This window comes from Hoplias malabaricus, chromosome 3 (assembly GCF_029633855.1).
Source record: "Hoplias malabaricus isolate fHopMal1 chromosome 3, fHopMal1.hap1, whole genome shotgun sequence".
Taxonomy (NCBI): Eukaryota; Metazoa; Chordata; class Actinopteri; order Characiformes; family Erythrinidae; genus Hoplias; species Hoplias malabaricus.
This window is the reverse complement of record NC_089802.1, coordinates 15,200,529-15,214,202: the sequence shown is the minus strand read 5'-3', so window position 1 is coordinate 15,214,202 and position 13,674 is coordinate 15,200,529. Positions and strand designations below refer to the sequence as shown.

General features: G+C 39.0%; 1 protein-coding gene across 3 annotated transcripts in view; it reads right to left on the bottom strand.

Annotated features, from left to right (window-relative positions):
• Positions 1–13,674, bottom strand: part of atrnl1b (attractin-like 1b) — a 98,730-nt gene that overhangs the window by 75,716 nt on the left and 9,340 nt on the right. For all 3 annotated transcript variants that reach the window (XM_066664159.1, XM_066664160.1, XM_066664161.1), the window contains exons 2-12: positions 6,810–6,893; positions 6,442–6,555; positions 6,173–6,301; positions 5,351–5,559; positions 4,620–4,794; positions 4,424–4,511; positions 3,905–4,160; positions 2,490–2,673; positions 1,794–1,948; positions 1,599–1,683; positions 1,122–1,333 (exon numbers count right to left, since the gene is read on the bottom strand). In XM_066664159.1, coding sequence (XP_066520256.1) covers positions 1,122–1,333; positions 1,599–1,683; positions 1,794–1,948; positions 2,490–2,673; positions 3,905–4,160; positions 4,424–4,511; positions 4,620–4,794; positions 5,351–5,559; positions 6,173–6,301; positions 6,442–6,555; positions 6,810–6,893 — 1,691 coding nt within the window. The remainder of the gene's footprint in view (positions 1–1,121; positions 1,334–1,598; positions 1,684–1,793; positions 1,949–2,489; positions 2,674–3,904; positions 4,161–4,423; positions 4,512–4,619; positions 4,795–5,350; positions 5,560–6,172; positions 6,302–6,441; positions 6,556–6,809; positions 6,894–13,674) is intronic.

The following is a 13,674-nucleotide window of genomic DNA, read 5'->3' as shown; positions in this document are numbered from 1 at the left end:
AATGGGAAAAATTGACTCGAGAAACAAACTTTTCTACTTATGAACCAGGTCACAGAACGGATCAAGTTCGTAAGTAGAGGTTCCACTGTATTTGTTAATATATTTACTGTTGCACGCAAAACATATACTTTCACCTCTTGATCTTAAGTAGTTTGCAGATTTATTTTGCGTAAAATGCTTGACAGAAAACTCCATAGATGTGAGCAGCACACACATCCTCATTAAACTTCTTACACTTCTCTATGGGACAATCAGCAAGTGTGGGCCTGAATAAATACTGGCTGATACCAAATTTATGAGATCATTAGTTTCAGGAATCACCAATATATTACCATATAGATTTGTAATTACTTAATTTTAATTAAATAATATTGAAATAAGATTTTAATAGTTAAATTTGTTATATTCGTCAGTTCTTACAGAAACTCAATCTTAAATACTATAAGGCTTAGACAGAGCTAGCTTGAAAACTTTGTGTTTGTTGTTTCCGTTGATCACATGATTTTATATAATTTTATACAGTCCTTTTCTTATGAAAGTGTTCCTTTCTAACAGCTCGCTCACAAGGCAGGAGCATTCTCAAGTCCTACAAAGGCATCCAGCATTTCAGTTAGCCTAGAGCACATAGGACTGAATTTGCCATGATGGAAAATGTTATTAGTGTACAGTAAATAAAGTGTTACTACACCATATAAAGTTTATAATAGTCAAAAATCTGTAATCATACCTTGAAAAAAATGAAACAGCTCGTGTACAAGGATTGTCTTTGAGTTACAAGGCAAAATGTGTTACTCACTTATGGAGGAGGAGGAGGAGGGAACAGAACAATGATATATCTACCACTCTGCTATAAACTTTTACTTAAAGCATGGGATCCTGCACGTCATCAAGCAGCAAATATATAAACAAACTTGCAAACAAACAGTTGCACTTCAGACAAGTAGACAATTAGATGTTCATATATTTGAAAGTTCATAATCTGAAGGTCCATAATTAATCTTATATTATATCAGCCAAAGTGAATAAATCAATCAATAACCAATATCAGCTGATATTAATAAGCCAAATGATGGGATTCATTCACTAGTTTAAACTACTACAGAAACTGCGGCAACACCTACCAGGTTTTTCGGGGCAGAAGACAGCAGGTATGGTGTTACTGGAGAAGCTGGGTTCCCAGGAAACACAGTGTGATCTTCTCCATACACAGCGCACCCCTGGACCTGCAGCCTCACATCGCTCTTGCCCCACAAAGGCCTCACAGCTGGGCGGCCTATAGATCAGCACATCATTCAAAAGCACGCTGGAGAATCCGCCAAACACATACATTGACCTGACGGGAAAAAGAGAGAGAAAAATTCATTAGAATATGTATGCTTTATACACTTGAAAAGCTAAATGAAGCAATTAGTGAAGGTAAAATAATGACTAATCGTTTGTTTATATACTAAGAAAGCGGACTCCTATACATTTCCACCCAGCTGGGTTCTAGATTTATCTACACATAATAAAGCTGAAGTGTTATAGACAAATTTTCAGTTTAAATTGAAAAATTTAAACTGAATGTGTGTTTGGAGCTCAACAACTTCCTTACTTACCCATTACTGGTGACAGCAGTATGCCCAAAGCGATTAACATCTCTGTGCAGGTTTGGCTTGGGCAGAACCTTCCACTCATCACATGCTGTGGAAAACGGAAAAATATTCTTAGAAACTGTTCTAAATATCACAAAACCAATTAAACATTGCGAGGAAGTACTGAAAATCCAGGTTTATAGCAAGCCAACCACATACCAATGTCATAGGCCAGGAAATCTGCAGAGAAGCATTTGGCTCCATTGCTAAGCGATGTGTCATTATGAGTATTTCCTCCAAAGATCAGCAGAGTGCCTCCCAGCAGGACGGCTGAGTGCAGGTACCGCGGGTAACTACTCTCTCTCAGAATAGTCCTAAAATGCAGCAGAATAACAATTTTCTCTCAATTCACACAGCATACACAACCAGTTATCTACACCCAAAAATACGGCACCCTCTGGAGATAAGGTGCTGAAACAAGAAAAGTGTGCCTCATATGCAGTTTTATGAACAATGCTAAAAGTCAGTTATTAAGTTTGTGTTATATATATTCTCCTGACACTTATGCACAGAAAATTAAGGGCTATATACATTACATATTCTGCTGACATTTTACACAAAACGTACATCGTTATTTCAGTGTAAAATTATTCTTCATTAGTCTCCACTTTAAAGGCCAAAATCTCTTTTATTTAGATTCGTTTTCAAATGATAATTCAATTGCAATCAAATCAATGCCAATTCAAGTGATTAGACTTTGTGGCAGACACATTGCTATACAAACAGCCTTTTGAAAATGTAAAAATGGCTGGCTGAAATTGTGTTTGTGCCACCTTTTCTTCTGTAATGATCCACAATTAGAAGGCTGTTATCTATGACACTTGTTTGTGCTTGTGTGTTATCATAGTCACTCACCAGGTGCGAGTGTGCACCTCATAACGATACAGGTCATCCACAAGGCTATACTTGTTGGCAGGCAGGGACTTGTAGCCTCCGTGGACATACACACTCTTACTGCCACTATCATACACACTGCTGTGGCCATAGCCTCCCTGAACTGTGGCTCCTCTCGTCTCCGGGACAAGCCAGGTGTTTGTTTCTGTGGGCAGAGTGGGAAAACCATGACATTTAATACAGAGTAGCAAACAAGATTTAGGGGGATGTACTGCACCATTAAAACTATGAATATTATCAGTGTTCTGACAGAGTATGTTTGTATATGTTTAAAAAAAAGGGACAAGATTTACCCTGATGGCAATAAGACAATGCTTGGCCTTAAAAGGTTTCAAATGATAACAATATTGTTTAAGAACCAACAAAATACTGTTTCATAAATGAAATCACAATTATACCTGACACTTTCCATCACCTAGAATGGTACCTACACTCTTAAGAGACATCACTGTCAGTTACGAGACTGAATTTACAGGCTATTTACTTATTTATCATTCTGCATAGGTATTCCAGTCTATTTATTTGCTTTGTAATATATGTAATACACATTCATAGCACTTAGACATACCAACACACAACACAAGCCTAGAGGCTGGTAAAAATTTCCATACACAATTTTAATTTTTCTGTAGACTCGCACATTTGTGTTGTTTTACGCACAAAAAATACTAATAACTCATTTACACATTTTCTAATTTCCAACAATCTTTATCTATTGGAATTAAATAGGCTGCTTTTGTTAGTGTCATTAAGACTGATACAATTATATGGTCTCTGTTCTGATCTGTGGAGCTGCCCCATCATTCAACAAACACTTCAAGCTGAAACACTTCTCATAGCATCATTGTGAGTGACAGAGCGAGTAAAAAGGGTCAGGTATATACATTTAATTTTTTAAGACGCAACATGGTAGTATTTTTGGACTGAATGGTATATTTTGAAACTTACACAGAGTTTGTAAACTACATTAATTTTTCCACTGTGAATAAATAAGTGTTTATAAAAATTTTTATTCACTCTTTTTAAATTGACTAACAGAGTATGTTCACCTTTACCACCAGAGTGCTCAGAAGAATACAACAGGATACAGAACAGAGTTACACTGCCATCTACTGATCATGTAATTAAGTGCACTCAATTCCCAGTGAACTCACAACCATCACATACAAGATTTATGATAACCCTAAACAGTCTTTACCATAAATCAGCCTAATATCACACCCACAGCGAAAGCTGCTCATTGATTCTAGCCTGAGGGGAGTGGAGAACACATCACTCAATTTCCACGTAAAATCCAAAATGGATATGGTCCTCTGAGTAATGCTTTTAATTATTTGTACTAATTTTCCTGGCAGGTGACTTAATCATACACTCACTTATGTTGTATTCCTGCACATTGCTGATGTAGCTATAGATGGAGGAGTAGCCAAAGATGACAACCATTACGACATCTCCTGTGTCCAGTTCAGCTATGTGTGCAGAATGGCCTTCCACAGCGTAGACCTGCCCATGAGCTGGTGTGCTGGGCAACCGTCGAGACCAAGACTTGCTGGGTATGTTGAACACCCACAACTCATCTGTTACATTGCCTGAGCCCATCTCCAACTTCCCTCCGAACATGTAAAGGTCATCCTGCAGGGAAAATGAACAGAAGCGATGACAACAATAATCAATCAATCGCATTGCACTATAGACATATTGGGAACTGAGATCCAACACAGGCTGGATAGTTTCACAATAATTGGAGGTGGTATTGATATAAATTCCAGATGCAATTGAAATGTCCATGCCAGAAAGCTTAGTTATGTCAAGTAATTTGCAAGCAAGCCTAAAATGCAGCCTAAAATACTTTACATTACTACTTGAGCAGTATATCAAGCTCATAGTCATGTTACCTGATAGAGTGTGAGGGAGTGGCCATATCTCGACAGAGGCTGACTACTGCTGGATACAGTGTTCCAGGTTCCAGCATCCAGATTATAACTAATGAAAATAAAAATAAAATCTTCAAATAGCACAACAGGGAAAGAACACAGCAAAAAAACATAGAGCAATTAAATTCATACGGAAATTCAGGTTTATAATACTTACTTCAGAATCATTTGGAAGTTGCTATAGTTAAACGTATAGCCACCGACCACCCACATGACCTTCTCTTGAACTACTGCTTTATGGGACGCCCTTCCCAATGAGGTGCCAAAAGGCTTCACTGTGGGCATGACCCAATATGATTCAGTAGAGGGCACTGTGAGAGAGCAATCTGGACCTATGAGAAAGGGATAAGAAAAAACAAGGATCAAATCACCTGGTGATATTCTAATTCTAATGAAAATGCTTTTCATTATCCTCTCACTGCACTGTGTTATGGAGTTGGGGTTATTTTAAATTGAGCCGTAATCTGGGAATTTTTGTTTTACAGAAAGCACAAGTACCATTTACACAAACAAGGTCTTTGTTCCATGTCTCCTCTTACAGGGCCACAGCCTGCGCAAGCTGCACAAGTCCCTCTTTGCTGGTTCTAGTGGGACTGACTGATGTCATAGCATTACACAACTAATTGGAGCTTTGCTACATAGTTATCATCATGACACAGTGATGAGTCCATAGGGTAAAGGCGGATGCTGCAGTGTTGCAGAGGTGGAAAGGGTATGTACAGCTACAGCATGACCAGTAGGAGGAGACAGAACACATAACTATTTGCCATTTGCTCTCCCACTGCTCTTTGAGGGGCGGAGGGGGTGGTCAAATAGATTTCACCACATTCTTACTGTCCTAGACAATGCATGAAGAGGGTAGAAAAAAACTGCAAGAAACTGGAATACCTTGCCAGCTATCATTACACACGCAAAGCTTTTCCCCAGTGAGGTCACAGTAGCCATGGTCCGGACTACCACAGTTGTTTCTGCAGTATGGGATGTCACACGCCTCACCCTTCCAGTATTTATCACATTCGCAGTACACACGGCTTGCTATGGAATTGAAGGTGGTGCACTTTCCATGGCCTGAGCAATTATTTGGGCAGGAGTTTATCCTTATGGAAGATATACAGAAAAAAAGAGAACATTGGGAAAAGAAAATCTGGGACAGCATGATAGGGAGATAAATTACTATCAGATAATCTGTATTATGCAATTTTTCAAGAGATGGGACACAAACAGGTAAAACAACTTAAGCCAAAATAAATAATGTAGTTGTGAAATATATATAAAAGACAACATGCAAAGCAATGTATTAAGATTAAATTGGATGTGCCACTAGTACAATTTGTGGAAGCTTTGTTAAAACATCTAACAAACTAAATAAATAGCAACAAAGGGATTGAAAAAAAAATGATGGGACATTAATATATGATTGGTAAATGAGAAATTTTAAAATGGGTGGTTTGTTTGTCTTTTTTTTTTTAAGAATAATCTAAGACCAAAAGAGATTAAAATATCAATTCCTAACACAGAGGGAGGGCTGTACTAAGGATGAGACAGGTGAAAAGTATGTGGATAAGCCTGTGATTAAATGACAATGGATGTAGAGGGAGAGGATGAGACTGAATAAGACCCCTGTGTGATTATTCACTGCACTGGTAACTTTCAGAAAGCTCATAGCAGAACACCATTAACCTGGCCGCTCAGAGTGGAAATCGAACTCACGAGTAAAAGATCTCAAATCCAGTCAGGTTGTAGGCTGCATCACTGAAAAAGTGCAGGAGTGCATAGCCAGAGTTGGTCTCAACTTCAGGAACTGTCTCATTCCCTGGGACCTCTGGCACAATGAGACCACTGCAGGCCAACAACAATTAAGTACATTAGTCAACCAAATATAACTTTTTATCCTCAATACAGTGGAGGACCAATATCCATATTCATTAACAGAGTAGAAAACCTAGATGTTAATACATAGCACTTGTTGGATGATTCACCTGAACACAGCTACTAGTGGAGCATAAATGGAGTCTCCATCATAGACATACATGTGGTCCCAGCTACATTCAGTGGCAAAATGGTTAAAGCGTAACCTCAGGACTGCATTTGGGCTGAAAAACAAAAGCAACGGCTTAATTATTCAAACTTCCTTGAATCATCTCTTCTCAAAACATGTTTCAACAGACATGTTTCTGCCAAGTCCAGACACTATGACTCAGAACGTGGCCCACCACACCTTTTCTGACAGCAAAGCACAGATAATAGCAGCCTGCGTGAACTATTGTAATGGCTGTAAATAACTGGTGTACAGAATCTGGACCATACAAATGTTAACTACTAGGTGAAGCAAGAGAAGGACACTTACTAGCCCTCAATAAGCCAGGTGCACTTTGTTTTGTACTTGTAGTTGATGGGGCCATCTGTTAGGTACCCTGACGGCTCGGTCAACCTGAAAGACAAAATCCCAAATGTACAGTAAAACAAACTAAAGTTGAACACCACCAGTAGAAGAACAAACATGACATAATACAAAGAACACAAATAGATGACATACTCTAAATACATTTGGGCATGATATACAGTATCTAAGCAGAAGAGACCTTTATTCACATTTGTAGTACATGCTCTCTCATGGGTCCAGGTGAGCAGAGTAGGGATTTAACATGAAATGTAAACCTTGCAGGGTGCTGAATGTCCACAGAGACTTGTCAATCCCAACAAAATTGACAAATCCAAAACAAATTAAGCAGTGGTTAGCTGTGGTAAGGGATAACATTTGTTTTTATCCAACTCACAACAGCAGCTTTTAAAGAGGTACAATCGTTCCTTTGATTGGTGGCAGATGAGAAAAATCCAGCAAGAGATGGACAGTGCAAAAAGGAACAAAGGAATTACACAGATTTACACAGTCCCAGAAAACAACATGTGAATGCACAATAAGTAAACAGCACTTAACATTACATCTGCAATAGATCCAAGGTCCACGGTTCACTTGGGGGGGGGGGGGGGGTTGCTGTGCTAATAGAATAGCTACTAGGTAACCTAAGCCAAACAGCAAAGCGTAGTGAGTAGTGTCGTGTATAGTTCTTATCACGCAGAGGAACAGTGCCCCAACTATGCATAGTGCATTGTGTAGGCCTTTCAGTAATGACTGCTCTTCTCAAGCACTGCACAATATGTGTAACACAAATCCACAACTGCGCAGGGCACTATGTAGGAAGCAGGGAGCCATTTGAGACACAGCTTGCACAATGCTGTCAGTGCTGGCTGATCACCACAGCATTAAGTGAAGGTGTACAGATACATGAAATCTGACATTTAACATTCATGTTGCATGACCACTGATCAGGGCCCAGTTTTCCAAAAATATCTTAGTGTTAAGATCAGCTCAACAGGGAGATCTCCCATTTAAGACTCTGCTATTTTGGGATGGTTTTGGGGAACCCAGCCCAGATTTTTTCTGGGACATCATATGAAAGTGACACAAATCTGATTCGGAAAGATCGAATTTGACATGTCCACACAATCCTGAACTGAAATCAAAAATCTCATCTTAAGGAAACAACTCAGTTTACCAGTCTGGTAATGCCTAAGGTCTACAGTAGAACAGAAAAGGACACACATACCCTAACTCCTAATGACTCCTATACCTTTAAGAAGATACTAGAGAATTATCACTTTTGGTTCGCTAAACAAAATTCTAATTTCTCAAAAGTACTATATTTGTAAAATCCCACATCAAAAGTGAGAAGTATGTCGAATTATTTATAAAAAGTATTCATTATGGAAGTGCTAGATTCTGTGGTTATTCATGACCAGATGGACTCAAGATTATGTGGGAGAAATTCAAGGATGATTCACTGCAGCATGGACAGAAGACACAGCCAATCAGCTTCTGGGCCCCCCTACGCTGCACCAGTGAGAGACATGGAGCTTGTGGAGTGGCAGAGCTTGGTTCTGTGTTGCATCACCATAGAACACTCAACCTGCCTGTGCCATGGCCTTCACTGCCCAAAGCAAGCAGGCTGCATTGTTTGAGCAGAGAAGGCCTATTGTTTGTTGATGTCGGCTTAAGAGGGCGAATCTTGATGAACAATGACCTCAATATTCTGGAGACATGCTCTTAATTGAACGCATTTAATGCCGCTCAGATAGCCACAACCTCCTCCAGGCTAACTCTAAAAGGAAATCAATCAGAGTGACATTGCTGAGACCTCTTCTCCCTACAATTCATTCTATAGTGTGCTGAAGTTGTAAAAGACACCTTGAAATGAGGAGGAGGGGGTGTGTTGTTCATAAATTAGCATCCAAGAGCTTGCAAGCTTGACCACTTTCACGGCTCAGTTGAGCAAGTCGTGAAATATTGATAACTTTATATTCAACAGATGAAACAGCCTAATACATTATACTGTGCATGCTGTGCTTTGAAAATGACACTAAATAACAAAAAGGAAAACATAGAACTGCACTGCTCATAAAAAGTTTGACAAACCATGCCTTCCTTTATAAACCATATTTTCCTGTTGTTGCTTGCAAATTACTCTAGAGAACATTATTGCAGAAATAAATGCAGTCATTTGATAAATACTTTGATAAACAAAGTTGCAAAATATACCAAAGTGACTGCCTTGGTATGAAGCATATGTTTATATATAAGTAATAATAAGTAATAAGCATAAGTAATAATTTAGCAGTTGTCTTTTTGAACTGACAAACTGTAGTTTGGAACTACACCTTCAACTTGAGTGATATATGAAAAAAAAATTACACTACTGTAGGAGGAACTTAAACCAAGAGACAGGATTATGGAAAAGAGAAGGTACAAGGATGTGGAAGGTGCATAAACTACATGCCAAGAAATATAGAGCACATTTAATTTTGATGAAATTAAATTAATGAAATTACAAAAGCCGTTTCAAAAATTTAGCCAACTGTACAATGTACATATAAACAAAATGCAATCACTCAAATTATTTAAACCATATATTTAACATTTTGAAACTGAGAAATGTTATTGTTTTTGTTATAATATTTGTCCATTTTATATTAATGCCAGCAACACATTGCAAAAAAAAGTTGTAACAGGTTCACAGGTTTACCACTGTGTTGCATTACCTCTTATTTTAACCATTCTCAGTAAGAATATGGGAACTGAGGAAACCTGTAGCTGTATTAGATTTCAGCGGCTCAGCAGCTTAGGTTTTTGTTTGAGGGTTTTTCGTTTCACAACTCACTATTTGTTTTCAGTGGGTGACAGGTCTGGACTAGTTTAGCACCTGGACATTTACTAAGGAGCCGTGCTGTTATAATCAATGCAGAAGGTGAATAAGCCTCATCTTACTGAAATAAACCATGCCTTCCAAGAAACAGGAGCACGTCACTCTGTGTATATCACATACACATACACATACATGTAACCTGTGTATATCATTCAGCATAAATGGTGACTTCACAGCCCATGCCATGTACATTAATCTGTCCCATACCATGACAGATGCTGGCTTTGAAAAGTTGTGCTTATCACTAAACACATGGGCCCTCTCCTCAACAGCCCACAAGACAGTTTTTTTTGTTTTTTGGTCAGACCACAGGACACTTTTACATTTCACCTCAGTCCATCTTAAATAAGGTCAGTCTCAGAGAAGGCAGATGCATTTGTGGATTCAGCTGCAAACTGTGTTCTGAGAAGCGTTTCTGATCCCATGCCGTGATTTCCTCTACAGATACATGCATGTTTTTAATGCAGTGTATTAGTGCCATTGCCCAAAGAACACAGCCAGCCAATACTGGTTTTGAGCCCTGTCCCTTGCATATAGAGATTACTCTGGATTCTCTGTATTTTAATAATTATGTGCTATAGGTGAAGAAATATTTAGGTTCTCTGCTGTTTTCAAGTTGAGAAACATTCTTGATCTGCCTGCATATTCTTTCACACAGAGGAGAACCCTCAATTTTTACTTCTGAAAGACTTGGCCTCTCTGAGACACACTGTTTAATCCCAGTCATGTCACTGTAAGTTGGAAAAGTAGGATTTACACAAGGTTAATGCTGCGTTCCATGTACATCAGAAGTCGTATGGGAGCTGGGAATGTCGTCAAACACAAACTGAGAAAGTCCTCGTTAAACATATGGAAAGCATACACTAGCTTTTCATTGTTAGCTTGATCCCAGTTAGCACTGTTAGTGATAGCAGTGGATAGCAGCGCATTATGCAATGTTTTATGCATTTAAATACAGCGGAAACACCATCTTGGATTTTGTGAGGCTCTCCCGAATTTAGGAATTCCGAGTTGTGGGTACTGAAATATCCTACTGGGGACTGCAAAAAGCCAACATCAGAGTTCAACTGGAACACAGCACAAGCAGTGGGAGTCACCTCATATAGACCACTGGATGATTTAAGGAAATATTTCATTAAAGCTCACACCAAAAGAATGTCAAAAACAGAGAAAAGGAAAACCTGCTCAAAAGGAAAACGTGTTAAAACTGGATTTACACGGGGTACAGTTTATAGTCTATGACATAACAGCACTCAAAAAATGTGTCTACAGCCAGGAGGCCCACTATATAGTGGTACCCTCTGGGAAGAAAAACAAGACTTTCCACCAGGCCTTCACCCATACACTGACTCTGCTTTCCTCTCTGTACAAATATCCCCACCGGCAATTAGCATGGGCTAAAAAATTACAACCGCTAGAAGGGTGAACACAATAAACCAATATTCCAAAAACATGCAACAACCCAACCAAAAACAGCACCAAAAATTCCTCAGAATGCATGTACCAAAGAATGTATGCCAGAAAGAGAAGGCAATATTTCCAATGCTTGTAAAAAACAGTAACGGATAGCATATCTCCTCTGAAAACTGAGGTACATATCCTATGTTTGGTTCACTTGATGCCTTTGTTTACAACAAATATAACAAAATCAAGAATCTTTAATTTTATGTCATTGTTGCACAAGCCTGGAATATAGTAAAAATTAAGCTATGAGAAGAAATTATAACAGACATAACTGTATTCAAATATTTAATCCAATATAAAAGCTGGCCTTGACGCCCTGGTACAAAGTGCAGCCAATTAACATACAGCCCTGCTGTCTCTTCCCCATATTTCTGATGTCTATAATCAGACAGAGAGAGATTTTAAGAGCAGTGAAAGACCATAATTAAGGCTTCCTGATTCCTCTAGCCTGCACAAAGGGGAGGACATATTCTGGCTGAGCTGTGAAAAAAGCACTCAAAGAAACACACTTTCTTGGAATGCGAGTAGACAGACTGGCCATGAGACTAGGGATAGTGAGGAGAACTTTAGGTGAGTCGATGGTTCAATTATTCACAGAGTCTTCATGAATGTTTCATAGGGCACTTTTACAGCAGATACACCCTCCAGGCAGAACCCTATATCTAGCTGAGCAGCTCTGGGGCTGTTGCTGGATGAGTTTTGCTAAGCCAGGATCTGGGCAGGCTTCGGGCACTGTGGCCAGGAGCTACACAAAGGCTGGTATTCTAACATATGCCCAGTGCTATAACACAAACCATCTCTTGTCCTCAGTGTTGATGGTCTACGGAAAAAGGTCAAGGCAACGGACAGCGTTCATGACCCCAGCGTATACTCTGGCAGCGAGGCCATATTGGCAAGGCCCCAATTGTGGATACTCTGGGCCCAGTGGCAGTAGACAACTTCCATTTCATGCCAAACAATATAGAAGTTGATATTCACCTGTAAATCAGTGCCCATGACCACCTTGAAATCCCCTCACTGCAGATGGTATATACACTCAGTGTAATGACAAGGATAGCATTTCATTTAACATTTTGCAGATTACTGCAGAGAATACTGCTGACGATATTTACATCAGCACCTCAGTTTCATGTTGACTGTACAACAAACCTTTCAGTATGCCATAATGAAGGCTTTACTGTCTTTGAATAACTGCTAAACCTACCTACCAAGCAATTTTATCATAGAAGAAAGTGGTAAAGCACATATTTGATCAATAGAAGAAACACCTGCTTGTAGTTTGCTCCTGTGATTATCAGTGTAGACTTTTACACTGCACTAGTTACACACACATCTACACTTTAAAAAGGGGTCATCCTTTTACGGTTAAATGAAAATTTGACCACTGTTTACAGTGCATGGTGGGTACTAAAGAGAGACAACACTGATAACCAAACTGCAAACAGAAGCAACGTAAACTCTCAAACTTGTGAAGAAAGGGGATGCACACATGAATAATGCATACAATTAAAAATGCCATTAAATTCAAGAGATTCAGCCGTAATGTTCGGCAAACACTTATTATGCTGTAGAGAGGAGAAATATAGAGAAAGTGACAGAGTGAGAGACTGGACAAATGTATTTCTATTCCTAACAGCTGTAGGAGTAGACCAGTGCGGTCCCATCACCAACCACACAGAGGGCATTAATCTAAATCATTTTCCCTTCCAAAATCATTTATGAATAGTAGTCAAATGCCCTCCCCTACAGATTCTCCCTAATCATTCTAGAATTATTCATTCTTTCCAACCTGAGATTTTCAAACCATGTGGTAAATGTCCTGTATATTTTTTCCTTATTTAAATATATATACTGTAGAAAATGATGTTTTTAATATGCGTTTTTCCAGTATCGTGCAGCTCTACCTGGAACTAACTGAAACTGAGACTCAAAAGTGTATGATCATGTAAAATGTTATTTCCAAAAGTGTAAGGCACTAGTAAACAAATCATGACCGTTCTCAGATTTTTCCAAGGCTCTAGAATCAGTGACTCAAAGTCTGGCATCTCTCACAAGATGAATCGAAAAAACGAATACATAGCATAATTCATTCATTCATTGTCTGTAATCGCTTATGGTGGGTCCAGAGCCTACCTGGATTCACTGGGTGCAAGATAGGAACACCCTGGAGGGGGCGCCAGTCCTTCATATGGTGACACACACACACACCTATTGACACTTGAGTCACATAACATAATGGAGTTAATAAAGCAATAAACAGCCTGTTCAACAGAGGCACTCCATCTTCATAGGTTGATTCAGTAAGTAACCCCCACTATTTAAATACACTTGTATAGTACTTAATTAGCCTAATTTTCAAAGTCTCATTCAAGGCAAATTCACTCACAGGCAAATTTACAACACACACTAATTCAAATGAGGCAAGCGACATAGCTAATTTTCTGGAGAATTAAAGCTTGTTTATGGCGGTTAAGAGTGTCTACATCT